Below are 12925 nucleotides of genomic sequence, written 5' to 3' on the forward strand. Positions count from 1 at the left end.
GCTCAGCTCCTTCCGGTCTCCCTGGGGTACTTGTCTGCCCTGCATAGTTCTCCTCATGCAACCCAGAGCGTGTTCTTTAAAGCACACGCTCTGTGAGGTTTCTTCCCTGAGGACCCTCACACGATTCCACCGTATCCTCAGGGAGAAGGGAAACAACTTGGCCTGTTTTGTCATTTTTCTCCTAGCAACCTCTGCTTCATGGACAGAGGAGCCTGGTAGGCTGCAGTCCATGGGGTTGCCAAGAGTCGGACACGACTGAGCAACTTCACTTTCACTTTTCACTTTCATGCATTGGAGAAGGAAATGGCAACCCACTCCAGTGTTCTTGCCTGGAGAATCCCAGGGACGGCAGAGCCTGGTGGGCTGCCATCTATGGGGTCGCACAGAGTCAGACACGACTGAAGTGACTTAGTAGCAGCAGCAACCTCTGCTTCCCAAGCCAAACTTTCCCCTACAGTCCCCCTGGGCTACTCACTGCCTCTGGGATGCTTGTGTGTCTATCCACCTTCCCATTCCCAACCCCCACCTCAGGAAGACCAATATATTTTATTCTGATTTATTTTTAAAAGCAGAATTTCAGTAACAGCTTATCTGAATTACTCATTTAATCACAAGGAATTAAACTATAGCAATAACAACAGCAAAACAACTTTCACGTGCTTATATTCTGTCTCCTCCTGTTCAAGTTCAGTTTCTTAGAAGGAAGGAGATGGTCTTACCTGTTTCTCTTTTGATGTCTAGCTTAGCTTAGAGCAATTCACCGAGTAGCGCTCAATTTTCTACCTACTGAATGAACCAATCTCTTCAAGCCTTGGGACACTGATTAGTCCTGTGAACTCATAGACTGGGGTGTGGACTATGATGAGTAATTAGAGGGTAGCCCGCATGGTGAAGATTGGAACTGTCAGAGATCCTATTGTGTAGCAAAGGTAATTCTCTGCAATTAAATTTCCTGGGAGGGGCCCCTGTGTTTGGCCACAGTCGCCACACTGTCGTCAGGAAACTCCCCTCTGCGTCCTCCTCTTACTTCTGTGTTGCAACCACCACCGCCACGGCCATCACCATCATCACCATCACTAGACTCTTAGTGCTCAGCCCCCAGTGCTGGGCCAGGCCCACGCCAGCACTCACTGATTGCTTGCGGAAGGAATACAGAGAGTGCGGGGACCCCTAGCCCTGCTCCTGGCTCTCCCCAGCCTGTCTCTTCTGAGCATGGATGGGCCCAGTTCATTCTGTCGCATTTTCCTGGGCACCTGAAACTCTGCTTTTGATCTATTCAAATCTTCTCCAGCTTTGAAGGCCTAGTCTCATGCCTTTCTTGTAATTTCTCTTTTGTTGAGGTCCAGCTCCCCTAACAGATTAGGGCCCACACTCCACCAGGCAGCGGAGGTGCACACTTGGCCCAGGAAGAGTCAGATCCCCAGAGTCATGCTGATTTCCCAGTTGGAGGCTCTCAGTGAAGGCCCAGCTATTGGACATTGTAAAATAAAGTAGCCCCCATGAAAGTGAGTCTTTTCCTCCCTCTGCCCACCCCCATTTTGGCTGACTTTCTCTCTCAACCTCAGAGTGATATCTCACCTAGAGCAACCACCTCACATAAGCCCCCGTTTCAGGGACAACCTCCCCTTCCTCTCATGTCATCTGCTCATCTGAACAATATATACAAACACGAGTATGCGGCACTCAGAGCCTTAGCTGCTGTGCATGCCTCGTGCACCAGAAAGTCTTGCATCCATGGCTCTAGCTCTCATCTCCATCACACAACAGGATGGTGATGGTTAGGAATATGGACTTTGAAACCAGACACACTGGAATTCCAGACCCAGCTCCGACTTGCTAGCTGAGTGAATTTGGGCAAGTTCCTTAGCGTCTATAATCCTCAGTCTTCAACTGTAGGGTGAATTCAGTAACATGAGGATTACATTAAAAATCCTTGTAGTGCTCACACAATGTCTGGCACATGTGATGTGACCGATCAACACTGTTTCTTTTTGTTACCGCAACAGATACTGTTGCTTCCACCACTGCTACCATTATTGCGATTACTATCTCAACCCTCCGCTGCCTGGGAGTGCCTAGTCCACCACCCTGCCACAAATAATCGAAGCACAGCCTTCCAGAGGTCCTTAACTCCCCAGTACACCTCCGATCCTTTGTTCCCAACTTTTCTTATCCCAGAGCTTTAACCCAAGGTTAAGTTCTTTGCAAAGATTCCTCTCACTAGTCTGCAGCTCCTTGGGGGCTGCGACCAGGTGATAGCCACCTCTGGTCAAGGGATTTACACTATTTGTTGACATTCATTCAATAGCACTTGCAATCTAGTTTAGAAAACCACAAGAAACCGCTTCAATTACGACTTAGCACACATGCCCTAGGGCTAGGCCCTGCCAAGGAGGATGGGAGACAGGGACCTTGGAAAAACTTCCACCGCTGCCTCTGGGGCTGTTTGGAGAACTTCATGAGAGGAAATCCTCAGAGGAAACCGTCCAGGGCTATGCACATCCGGCTGTCCCGCTCCCGCACTCCCCCTTCCCAGCTGCGGAGCAGCTGTCTGCTATCACTGGCTTCAAATGAGTCAATTTCATTACTGAAAAAGTGGTCAGAGTCAGAGCAAGGAGATGCCTGCTTTTGGAGTAATTTTCAAACATTTATCTCCACCAGGGCTCCCTGAGCTACAAAAAGCTGGTCTAACCCTACCCAAAATTGAATGGCTTCCTAAAGTGATCAAGAAAGGAGCAGAACAGGCACCTTGACTCCAGGAGCGAGACCCATGGGCTTCAGTGCCTTGGTTGCTGAGCTTGGAACATGTCCCCAGCGAGCACTAGGGGAGACGTTCTCCCCAGGAGAGTCAATGGCCCACCTCCAAGCCTGCTTCACGGCTCATCTCCTAGGATGAGGCAGAGACCCTGTCCAGGAGAAAAAGTTCAGCTGCAGGAACTACCAGCTGCCTGAAAAGATTCTGTCTAATGAAAAGGCAACATCGAGGTAATCACCACCCAGGCCCTGCCCAGTACAGAAATGTCCAGACAGTCCCCTGCTGGGTGGCACACAGACTCAATATAGTCATTTCCACTACCTTCCTGGGGTCCATTCCATTACTAGACAGCTGTGGTCCTTACAGTGACCCAGAGAATGAGCCCTGGAACTTCTTTCTTGGACTTAGATCTTTGAACACATGCATCACATCCTTTCTGAATTTCGTCTTCTCTGGTGCAAACACCACAGCTCCTCAACAGGACCAACAAAGAGAGGGGTGGGTTCTCTAGGGTGGAAACCTGGGGTTTTCTGATGAGCTTTCTCTGGACAAAGCTGGGCATCTCCCCTGCTTCTTACTGACAGATAAGCAAGAAAGAGGCAGCCCTGGAAAAAATTAAGCTAGGAGATCTCTGAAGGGGATAACTCTCCAGGTCCCTAATTAGGAGCACAGATAAATGCCTGATTCGACCACTCCAGTCTGCAAGGACAGCGTATTCTGCTCACTATCAGAAGCACTTTGTTGCTGCAAAGGGCTTGGAGATATCTGTTCCACAAATTGCCCATGGCCTCAGGACCTTCGGCAGGGAGAAAGGAGATAGAGGAGCAACACCCTTTTCCGGTGTTCAGGGATGGACAGAATAAAAGGGAGCGGTGCTCTGGGTGCCCCATCAAAAGTCCTCTCTCCATTGACTGCTTTACTCCAGTGCTGCCACCTCCATCTCTGCCACCATGAGCCGGCAACTGAATGTCAAGTCTGGTGGTGACAAGGGGGGCTTCAGTGGGCACTCGGCGGTGGTGCTGAGGAAGGTTGGGGGCAGTGTGGCTTCTTACCATGCACCCAGCAGAGGAGCTGGTGCTGCCTTTGGAAGCCGAAGCCTCTACAGTCTCTGTAGAGGGGATCTCTGTATTCCCCTCAAGGTGGCCGGCAGCAGTGTTCGGACTGGAGGTTACAACTTCAGGCTTAGCTCTGGGTATGGAGGGGGCCGGCCCAGCGGCTTTGCTGGCAGTATGTTTGGCAGTGTGGTCCTGGGGTCTGTGTGCCCATCCATGTGCCCATCCATGTGCCCGCCTGGGGGCATCCACCAGGTCGTCGTCCACAAGAGCCTCCTGGCTCCCCTCAACGTGGAGCTGGACCCGGAGATCCAGAAGGTGCGCGCCCAGGAGCGGGAGCAGATCATGGCTCTGAACAACAAGTTCGCCTCCTTCATCGACAAGGTGGGTCTCCAGGTGGATAAGACAGTCCAGTGAGATGTTCGTGATCCCTTTCTGCCTGGCAGTGCACAGGGCATTGTGGATGGAAAGGGTGCTGCTGGATCTCACGAAGGGCTCTGTGATCATAGCAAGACCTGTGAGCTAGGCAGCACAAAGGAATAAATGAATGTGTCGCTTTCTTTTACAGAGAAGGGTGGAAATTTTGGTAAAGGGTAGCCCTACCTTGAGGAAGAATTGATGGGAATCTGGAGGTCAACTGGACCTCTAGCCCTTCACGGCAGATGGAGGGCTGATAGAATCAGCACTATTCAGAGAGAAGGGCTCATGGTACAGAAAAAACACTTAGCTGAGACAGAGGAAGAGCATCTCCTGGGGCTGGGTCAGGCAACAGAAGCCAGCTATGGAATCTCCTTCTTCAATGACTTTTCAGTGACTGGTTTTGCCTGAAAGGCTACAGAATGAACCCTTGTAAAGGGTCTTGTTTGTATGGAATTCCATGAGTGGGGAGTCAGGACTGGAGCCAAATGTCTTTAGAAAAATCTGTATAACCTGGTAGGGTCCATGGTGTTTTTCCACGGGACTTGGTAGCGCCCATCTGATTCCAGGTGAGGTTCCTGGAGCAGCAGAACCAGGTGCTGGGGACCAAGTGGGAGCTGCTGCAGCAGCTGGACCTGAACAACTGTAGGAAAAACCTGGAGCCCATCCTCGAGGGCTACATCGGCAACCTGCGGAAGCAGCTGGAGACACTGTCCGGGGACCGGCTGAGGCTGGACTTGGAGCTGAGGGGCATGCGGGACCTGGTGGAGGACTACAAGAAGAGGTGAGTGGGTCCAGCCGAGGTCGCGGGTCAGGTTCCCAGAGGCTCCAGGGATCATCCAGTCTCTGTGTCACTTTTTAGGATGGCAGGGAGCAAGCACCGGGGTCAAGGGCTCACACCCTTGCTCTGACTGTGAAGGAAGGATCACCCCTATTTGATGAGAACTTCCTACCCGGTTGATGGGAAGGAGTTCCTTTGCTCATTGATCCACCAATGGGTTCAGTGACTGGTTTGGGGTACCTGGATATCTCCCTAAGGTCCAGAGAATAGAATGTTAATGAGGCAATTCAGGGACACAGGACTGCCACCACCAGCCCCTCCAGTGCTCCAGCAGATCCTGTGGGGACTCTGCATCCCCAGCACTTGCCTGGTCAGTGTGAAGAGGGGGTCACCTGGCCAAGGGGACTGAGACCTCTGCTATCTTCTCTCCTTGCCCACAGGTATGAGGTGGAGATCAATCAGCGCACAGCAGCCGAGAACGATTTTGTGGTGCTCAAGAAGGTAAGAGCGAGAAAAGCCTATGGACTCTGTTTTCCCTTGAATCCCCATCCTAACCAACCCTCCTCGGGACTCCAGCCCTGGCCTTCTTCTGGGAAGGGGCTGGTACCTGAGTAGAGATGGAGTCATATTTTGGTCTCTAGCAAGGTGGAGAGGACACGTGCCTAGGATATGGGTGGAGACAGATAGGAGAGAATCATGGTCTGGGAGTTGGAAACCTCTGGCTCAGCTCGGCCTTCCTGTGTGACTTGAGGAAATACACTCTACTTCTCTGGGCTTCATTTTCTCCAGGTGTAACAGAAAAAGAGTAGCCCCCACTTCTTTATTTATCCCCAAAGATGCATAGGAGAGAAAGGCAATAGTGAGGGTTTTTATTCACCAACCTGCTTCCCTTGGTGGGCGAAAGATAGGAAGTTAATTGACTTTTAGGGCAAGGACAGGGCACCTGGTGGGATGTGGGTGATATTGACCAGTGGCTCTGGGTGCCTCCTGGCAGGACGCGGATGCAGCCTACACGGTCAAGGTGGAGCTCCAGGCCAAAGTGGACTCTCTGGACAAAGATATCCAGTTCCTTAAGTGTTTGTATGATGCGGTGAGGACACCTCCCCTCCCCCCCCTTTCCAGCTGAGAGATTCCCTGGCTCTTCCAGGGAGATGCTAATAAGAAGGATTGAGGATAAGCAGAATTAAGGGTGTTTTGATGGGAAGGTGCAAAACCCTGCACTGGGAGGCCATGGAAGTGTAGGATCCTGGTCCCTGGAAGCCACATTCACAGGAAAAACGTCTCATCGGGGCTGTGATAATGACCTTGGCAGTAGGCTGGTAAAAATGACCCCGTGAGGTCCTACTGAAGCACAGATTCCTGATGCTGTGAACTGCAAGGAATGCCTCCCATGGCCTGCTACCCACATGGGGTGTATCCTGCTGTGTGAGCCTTTTCCTTGGCTCCAGCAGGCATTTCTTCTCTCCACTGTGGCCCATTCTGCCAGGTGCCACAGGCCCAGAAGTCTGATGGGAAGAGGAGGGAGGTGGGGGAAGGACCCTGACTCTGTCCTCATCTCTCAACTCAGGAGGTGGCCCAGATCCAGACTCACACCAGTGAGACCTCTGTCATCCTGTCCATGGACAACAACCGTGACCTGGACTTGGACAGCATCATTGCCGAGGTCCGAGCCCAGTACGAGGACATTGCCCTGAAGAGCAAGGCTGAGGCCGAGGCGCTGTACCAGAGCAAGGTGAGGACTGACTGTGTCTCCCTCCTCCACCAGCCTTCCTTTCCTGGGAAGGGACACCTCCACCAATGGATGTGAGACATCCCTTAGGAGATGTGTTGAATGAAAGAAGGGTTATAATCAATGCCATAGCGACATCTACTCAAAAAGAATTCTTGGCAAAAATTGTTATCAAAGATAAGCCATAAAACTGGGTAGGCATTTCCAACAGAGAGGGACAGGCCATCCTCTGATGGAGGAATGAAGCGAGGTGCTCTTGCTACAAAACTGGGATTAGGTCGTGTCACCATGGGAAAGAAGGAGAGTAACAGATATGGAGGAGAGTAGCTATGGGTGACCTGGAGTGGGACAGGGAGTAAAGAAGAGGGTGCCATGAGCGTCCCTCTGATCAGTGTGGAAGGACTTCTAAGAAGAAGAGGTGGGATTCTAGGAGCATTCTGGGGGATGGCACTTAAGCTTTGAGGTAAAACCCTTCTAGGCTGTCACTGAGAAGACCCTTTACCTGGGGGCCCTATGGGGCTTCACACCTCCCAGCTTTCTTGGCCATTGAATCCCGCCAACAGCAAGGACCACAGGTTCCTTGTTCCCTGTCCAGGGCTGTGTCATCCTCTCTTTTCTGAAGGGCTGGCCAAGGGTGAGGGGAGGATCTGAGCTACAAGTCCTGAGCCAACAGTCCCACCACCTCCAGGGTACATGCATGCGGTCCTCAGCCCTGGCCCTTCACCTGTCATTAAGAAAGGATTCTAGGAGAATGTAAGTTTCATGGGACCAGGGACCTCACCTATACCGCTCACCTCTGTATCCCCGGTACCTGGAACAGAACCTGGCCTTTAAAATATTCCTCTATAAAGAGGTGCTAAATCAATGGAGAGGTTCAGAACTCTTCTATTTTGGAAAGTGAAAGTGTTAGTCACTCAGTAATGTCTGACTCTTTGATATCCCATGGACTGTAGCCCTCCAGGCTCCTCTGTCCGTGGAATTTTCCAGGCAAGAATACAAGATTAGGTAGTCATTCCCTTCTCCAGGGGATCTTCCTCACCCAGGGATCAAACACAGTCTCCTGCAGGTGGATTCTTTACCAACTGAGCCACCAGGGAAGCCCTATTTATTTTGGAAGTGCTCGAAAGTGAAAGAAAGTGAAGTCGCTCAGTTGTGTCTGACTCTCTGCAACCCCATGGACTACAGCCTGCCAGGCTCCTCTGTCCATGGGATTTTCCAGGCAAGAATATTGGAATGGGCTGCCATTTCCTTCTCCAGGGGATCTTGCCAACCCAGGGATCGAACCTGGGTCTCCCGCATTGTATGCAGATGCTTTTACCATCTGAACCACCAGGAAGGTCCTTGGAAGTGCTTAATACACGAAAACTGCATTTTCCCTTTATCCACCCCCAGAAAAGATTAGTCAGGGAGATGAGAAAGGAGGATAGGCCCAGCAAATAGATTTCTGCTTAGAGAAACAGGTGGACTTCTTGGTCAGAATCAGCTCCAGACAGCTGGAAGGTCCTGGCTCTATCACCTCCTGCTGCAGAGCTATCTCCCCTGGCTCTCTCCGGTGGTGGAAGGGTTTGCTCAGGACACTTTCTCTGCCTTGGGTGGTGGGGGATATGGAGGGAGTTTTGTCTCATCACCAACTTCCTGTCTCTGGAAACCAGATCCAGGAGCTGCAGCTGGCAGCTGGCCGGCACGGGGACGACCTCAAACACACCAAGAACGAGATGTCAGAACTGAACCGGCTCATCCAGAGGATACGCTGTGAGATTGCAAATGTGAAGAAGCAGGTGGGCAGCAAGCCCGCAGAGAGCACGGAGGCTGGGCTTCACCCTCTGTGATGGAGAGACTGGAGCCCATCCTGGAGTGAAAAGCAGATGTCCCCTGCCTGACTTGGGACTCTCTGGACCACTGATGGTCCCTCTTCCTCACTATACCTTGGGATCCATACACTTCGAGCTGGCACCCTGCTCAGAACTGGAGGGGCCTTGCACTTATTTCACCTGACTCTCACAGATCAGATAAGGAAACTGGACTGGAGAGAGGAAGGGACTCTCCCAGGGTGTCCAGCTGGTTATTAGGATTAGAATTTAGGTTTCCTTTCTTTTTCCCATCATTCTCAGGCTTTTTCTGTGTGCAGTAAACCTGCCCCATGTCCCCTTCAGGTATCACCCTCCGAGGGCAGACCCCACACCTCTTCCTCCCACTGGACACTCAGTGCATGTAGGGTTTGGGGGGCCTCTCCTTGGTACCCTCAGTGGCCAAGTTAAGGTCCTCCTCTCACTGCTCTCACTGGGTGACCAGTGAGGATGATAGCAGATGAAGATGTTCTGGGTTGTCTGCCCTGTACCCATTGCCTTTCCAGCTGGGGGACCCTGTCTTGTCTGAAAGCAGAAAAACATCATATCTCTGGGGAGATGATTTTAAGGGGGTAGGGAATCCTTCCCAATTGACCCTGGCAGGTCAACTCTGTCCAGTGATAGAACTGCCAAACCTGGAAGAGCTGAGCCGGCTCTCTTTCCTGCACCCCCACAGCCTTCCAAGCCAGGTGATGTGGGGAACACGGGGCCTGCTTTCCAACTCGACACGCAACTGATTCACGACTCTATGAGGACTGTTTCTCCGCCTGGTCGTATTTGCCATCACAGTGCCACTGGATATTTTTCAGGCCCCAAATGCTCTGTCTGAGGCCATGGATATAACCTCAGGCCCTTAACCTCTTGTTGTATGGGAAGGTTCCCCTAATCCATTCAGGCCAGACGTGGGGAGCATTTAGATAGACCCTCCCTGCAGAGTGCTAGAATAGTCCAGAGATGTACACTGTTGGGTACTAATGGGTAGGAAGGGTCCCTGCTGGGAGACACTCTGCAGGTAGGGGTCTGATTACAGAGGTGCCTTGGCACGCTGTCGGATTCTTGGAGGCTCCAGGTTGGGGTCTCAGTGTGATTCTCCAGGACAAGGTGGACTTGAAACCGACAGCCACTGGTTTCAACCTCACTAGACAAACTTGCAAACATCCAAATCTCTTCTTGCGGTCCTGAAATGCAACTGCTCTGACAGCTTTTCATGGGCCTTTAAGTATCCATCTACAAAAGAAAATAGAAGCGACTCAGATACTGTGTTGGCTCTGCAGCAATTACTTGCTACCACCTTGGACCTCATCTGTAAAGTGAGGGGGGTTGGGACCTAACCATTAAGATCTAAACATTATTCTGGGCTCTGATGGTCTTCCCATCCGTCCTTTGCTTTTCAGTGTGCCAATCTGGAGACGGCCCTTGCCGATGCCGAGCAGCGGGGAGACAGTGCCCTGAAGGATGCCCGGGCCAAGCTGGATGAGTTGGAAGCTGCTATGCACCAGGCCAAGGAGGAGTTGGCCCGGATGCTGCGTGAATACCAGGAGCTCATGAGCCTGAAGCTGGCCTTGGACATGGAGATCGCCACCTACCGCAAGCTGCTGGAGGGTGAGGAGTGCCGGTTAGCGGGGCAAGGGAGATGCCATGGTGGGGGCAGGGGACTGTGGGTGGCTCCCTGCTGGCCAAGGGACCATTTGGGAGGTAAAAGAGGAAAGACAGCAGTGCTCGTGACCTGGGCACAGAAGGGGGCTGTTTGCTGATTGAGCTCAGCTTCCTGCAAGCGGAGGTCAGATGTGAAGCCCCGGTGGTTGGGTGGTGGCATGAAAAGAGCCAGTGGGGTCAGACAGACCTGGCTTTAATCACTCGCTTTGCCATACGTCAGCAATGTGGTCCTGGTGTCTGTAAATTTTATTATTTATTTGCTCATCTGTAAATGAGGATTGTAACCTCCATAAAATGAGGTTGTTTTAAGGATGAATTCAAATGATAGGCATATAAAGGCAGGAACCCATCAAAAGGCTCAGCTGAACTAGACACTTCCTTGAGGTTTTATCCTTCTCCAACTTTCTGTCTTGCAGGATGTCTGGGGAGAATCCCTCCTCTGTGAGCATTTGTGAGTATCCCTGAGAGACGGATCGAGTTGGGGATTCTGACTGGACGGGAAAGCTGGGGACTGCAAGATAATGTGATACCACCTCCAATCATTGTCTCCCCTCATCTGGGGGCTCCTAGTACTGTCTCAGGAAGGTTCTCTGGCTTCAAAGGAAGCCTATTTGCCTTCTGTCCCAGGGAATCAGTGACTGAGGTCATGCCAACCCCATTTCCTTCCTGTGTCTCTCTCCTGGGCATCATCATCCCGAGAAGGGGTTGAGAATACGGACCTGTGAGACAAATGGTCCTAGACTCTCTAGGAGGGCAGGGACCATTCGGTCCCGGGTTGTCCTCACCTTGCACAGAGGCTGCAGTGTACCTAGGTCTCGACCCACCCTTGTGGTGTTTTTTGACTGCCAAGGGCAGCTGTGGGGTGGAGGGGTGGCTCGCTGAGTGATGCTGTCATCCTTCTTCCCGTTCTGGGTCCTTCCACCACAGCCGTCAGCAGCAGCAGCGCAAGCAGCTCCGGTTCCCACCCTGGATCCCCGGCCTGCACTGACCTTGGGGCCAGCACCACGGCCAGCACAGTGACCAGCAGCTCCAGAAGCACCCGAAGCGGGCAGACCAGGGCCAAAGGGGCACAAGGGGGAGACCCCAAGGACTCCCAAGACAAGAGCACCCCAGGCAGCGGCCGGGCAAGGAAAGCTGCCCGGTAAAGCCCCTCAGCTTTAAGGGTTCTCTCAGCTGCTGGGAGAAGAGATGCTCTTGCCCTGACACCTCACTTGGAGGTGTCTGCCACAGCCCCCCTTCCCCAGAGTCCTAGGACCACCGTGGTCCATGCGACCACCCACATGCACTGTGGCCTGTCTCACTGTCAAGTTCTGGTTGGCCTCATCCTCTCCCGTTTTCAGGTCCCATCTGGACTTTGTGACTTCCTTTTTCCCTGCTGCCCTCAGCTGCTAGGAGGCTTATGGACACAGCTATAATTACCTTCTTGGCCCTGGAACATCCCTAAGAACATCCCTACAGAGAGAGGAGAGGAGGGAGGAAAAAGAGAGGAAGAGGGCGAGGGAGGGCAGGATAGTTTTCTCTATGCTTTGGTGGAGTCAGCAGTTGTCCGAAGGCTTACTTTGCAACCTGGAGGTGGTAGCAACTCCTATATTGCCTTTAATTCTCATCCAATTATGCAAAGTAGATGCAATAAGCATCCTCAGGACAGAAGAGACGCCCCCATCCTCTGAGTGACTGTGGAACATGCCCCCTTCACTCCCTGGGTGCTAGGGTCGGGAGTTGAGCCCAGGCCTGGTTGACTCCAGGGTCCGTGTGCTTTTATATGCCACTGTCTCTTTAATGAAGGGAATGTCAAACTCTTATTTGATGAAGGCAGAGACTTAGGTCGCCTTTCTGTCAGTGGGTAGGTGTTTATCTTTGGGCCTTTCTCTGGTCTGTGCCCTGCTGTAGCTTCTGATTCGCGGTGCCTGCTGCCAGGAGCTGTGTTCAATGAGGGAAGCTTGCTTTGTCTCTGGTGGTGCCACCCAGCCCAGAAGTCCTGGCTCTTGTTGTAAATATTCCTAAGGGTGGAGACACCCGGTTCCTCCTTGCCTTGACTGAAGGATTCTGAATTTCTGCCATATGTTCAATAAACTGTCCTTGAGTAATATCTGAGGTGCATGTCTGTCAACATTTCAATTTCTCCAAACTGCCCATCTCCAATGATGATACACTCCATCTTGCTCACGGGCACAGGCCTTTCAGGAGCCTGGAGGCTTCTCTGGAGGTGAACTCAGACCAATGGGAGAAATAGACACACATACAAAGTCACGCACTCATACAAATCAGGGAAGGGCAGCCCAGTGCAGCAATGCTGAGAAGTGATCAGCACAGGGAAGCTAAGCAAGGAAGGCTTCCTGGAGGAGGAGGAGAGTATAAACAAATACTAGAAAAGTGAGAACATAGGTTCTTGAAAAGAATTTAAATCACACCATCACAGTAAGTTTTGGCTTAGGTTTTGTGTGCTGGTCTTGTTGGTTGGTGGGTGGGGTGGGTGGGAGGTGAACAGATTTGGCAGTAGATTCTTAGACATGGCATCAAAAGCCTAGGCAACCAAAGAGAACATACAGAAATTGGGCTTCCTCAAAATTAAAAATTTCTATACATCAAAAGGAATTACCAGGAAAGTGAGAAGATAATTTACAAAATGAGGGAAAATATTTGCAAATCACGTATCTGATTAGGGTCTAGTACCCAAAACATTGCTTT

The 12925-nt window shown here is 51.7% G+C and overlaps 1 protein-coding gene across 1 annotated transcript; it reads left to right on the forward strand.

Annotated features, from left to right (window-relative positions):
- The first annotated feature begins 3705 nt into the window (after nucleotides 1–3705).
- KRT74 (keratin 74) lies at nucleotides 3706–12281 on the forward strand. Its single transcript, XM_004006324.6, has 9 exons — nucleotides 3706–4191; nucleotides 4794–5008; nucleotides 5446–5506; nucleotides 6000–6095; nucleotides 6573–6737; nucleotides 8387–8512; nucleotides 9976–10196; nucleotides 10654–10688; nucleotides 11165–12281. The coding sequence occupies exons 1-9, from the start codon at nucleotides 3706–3708 to the stop codon at nucleotides 11380–11382; spliced, it is 1623 nt and encodes a 540-aa protein (XP_004006373.1). The 3' UTR covers nucleotides 11383–12281.
- Nucleotides 12282–12925: the final 644 nt, after the last annotated feature.

Source organism: Ovis aries, chromosome 3 (genome assembly GCF_016772045.2).
Source record: "Ovis aries strain OAR_USU_Benz2616 breed Rambouillet chromosome 3, ARS-UI_Ramb_v3.0, whole genome shotgun sequence".
Taxonomy (NCBI): Eukaryota; Metazoa; Chordata; class Mammalia; order Artiodactyla; family Bovidae; genus Ovis; species Ovis aries.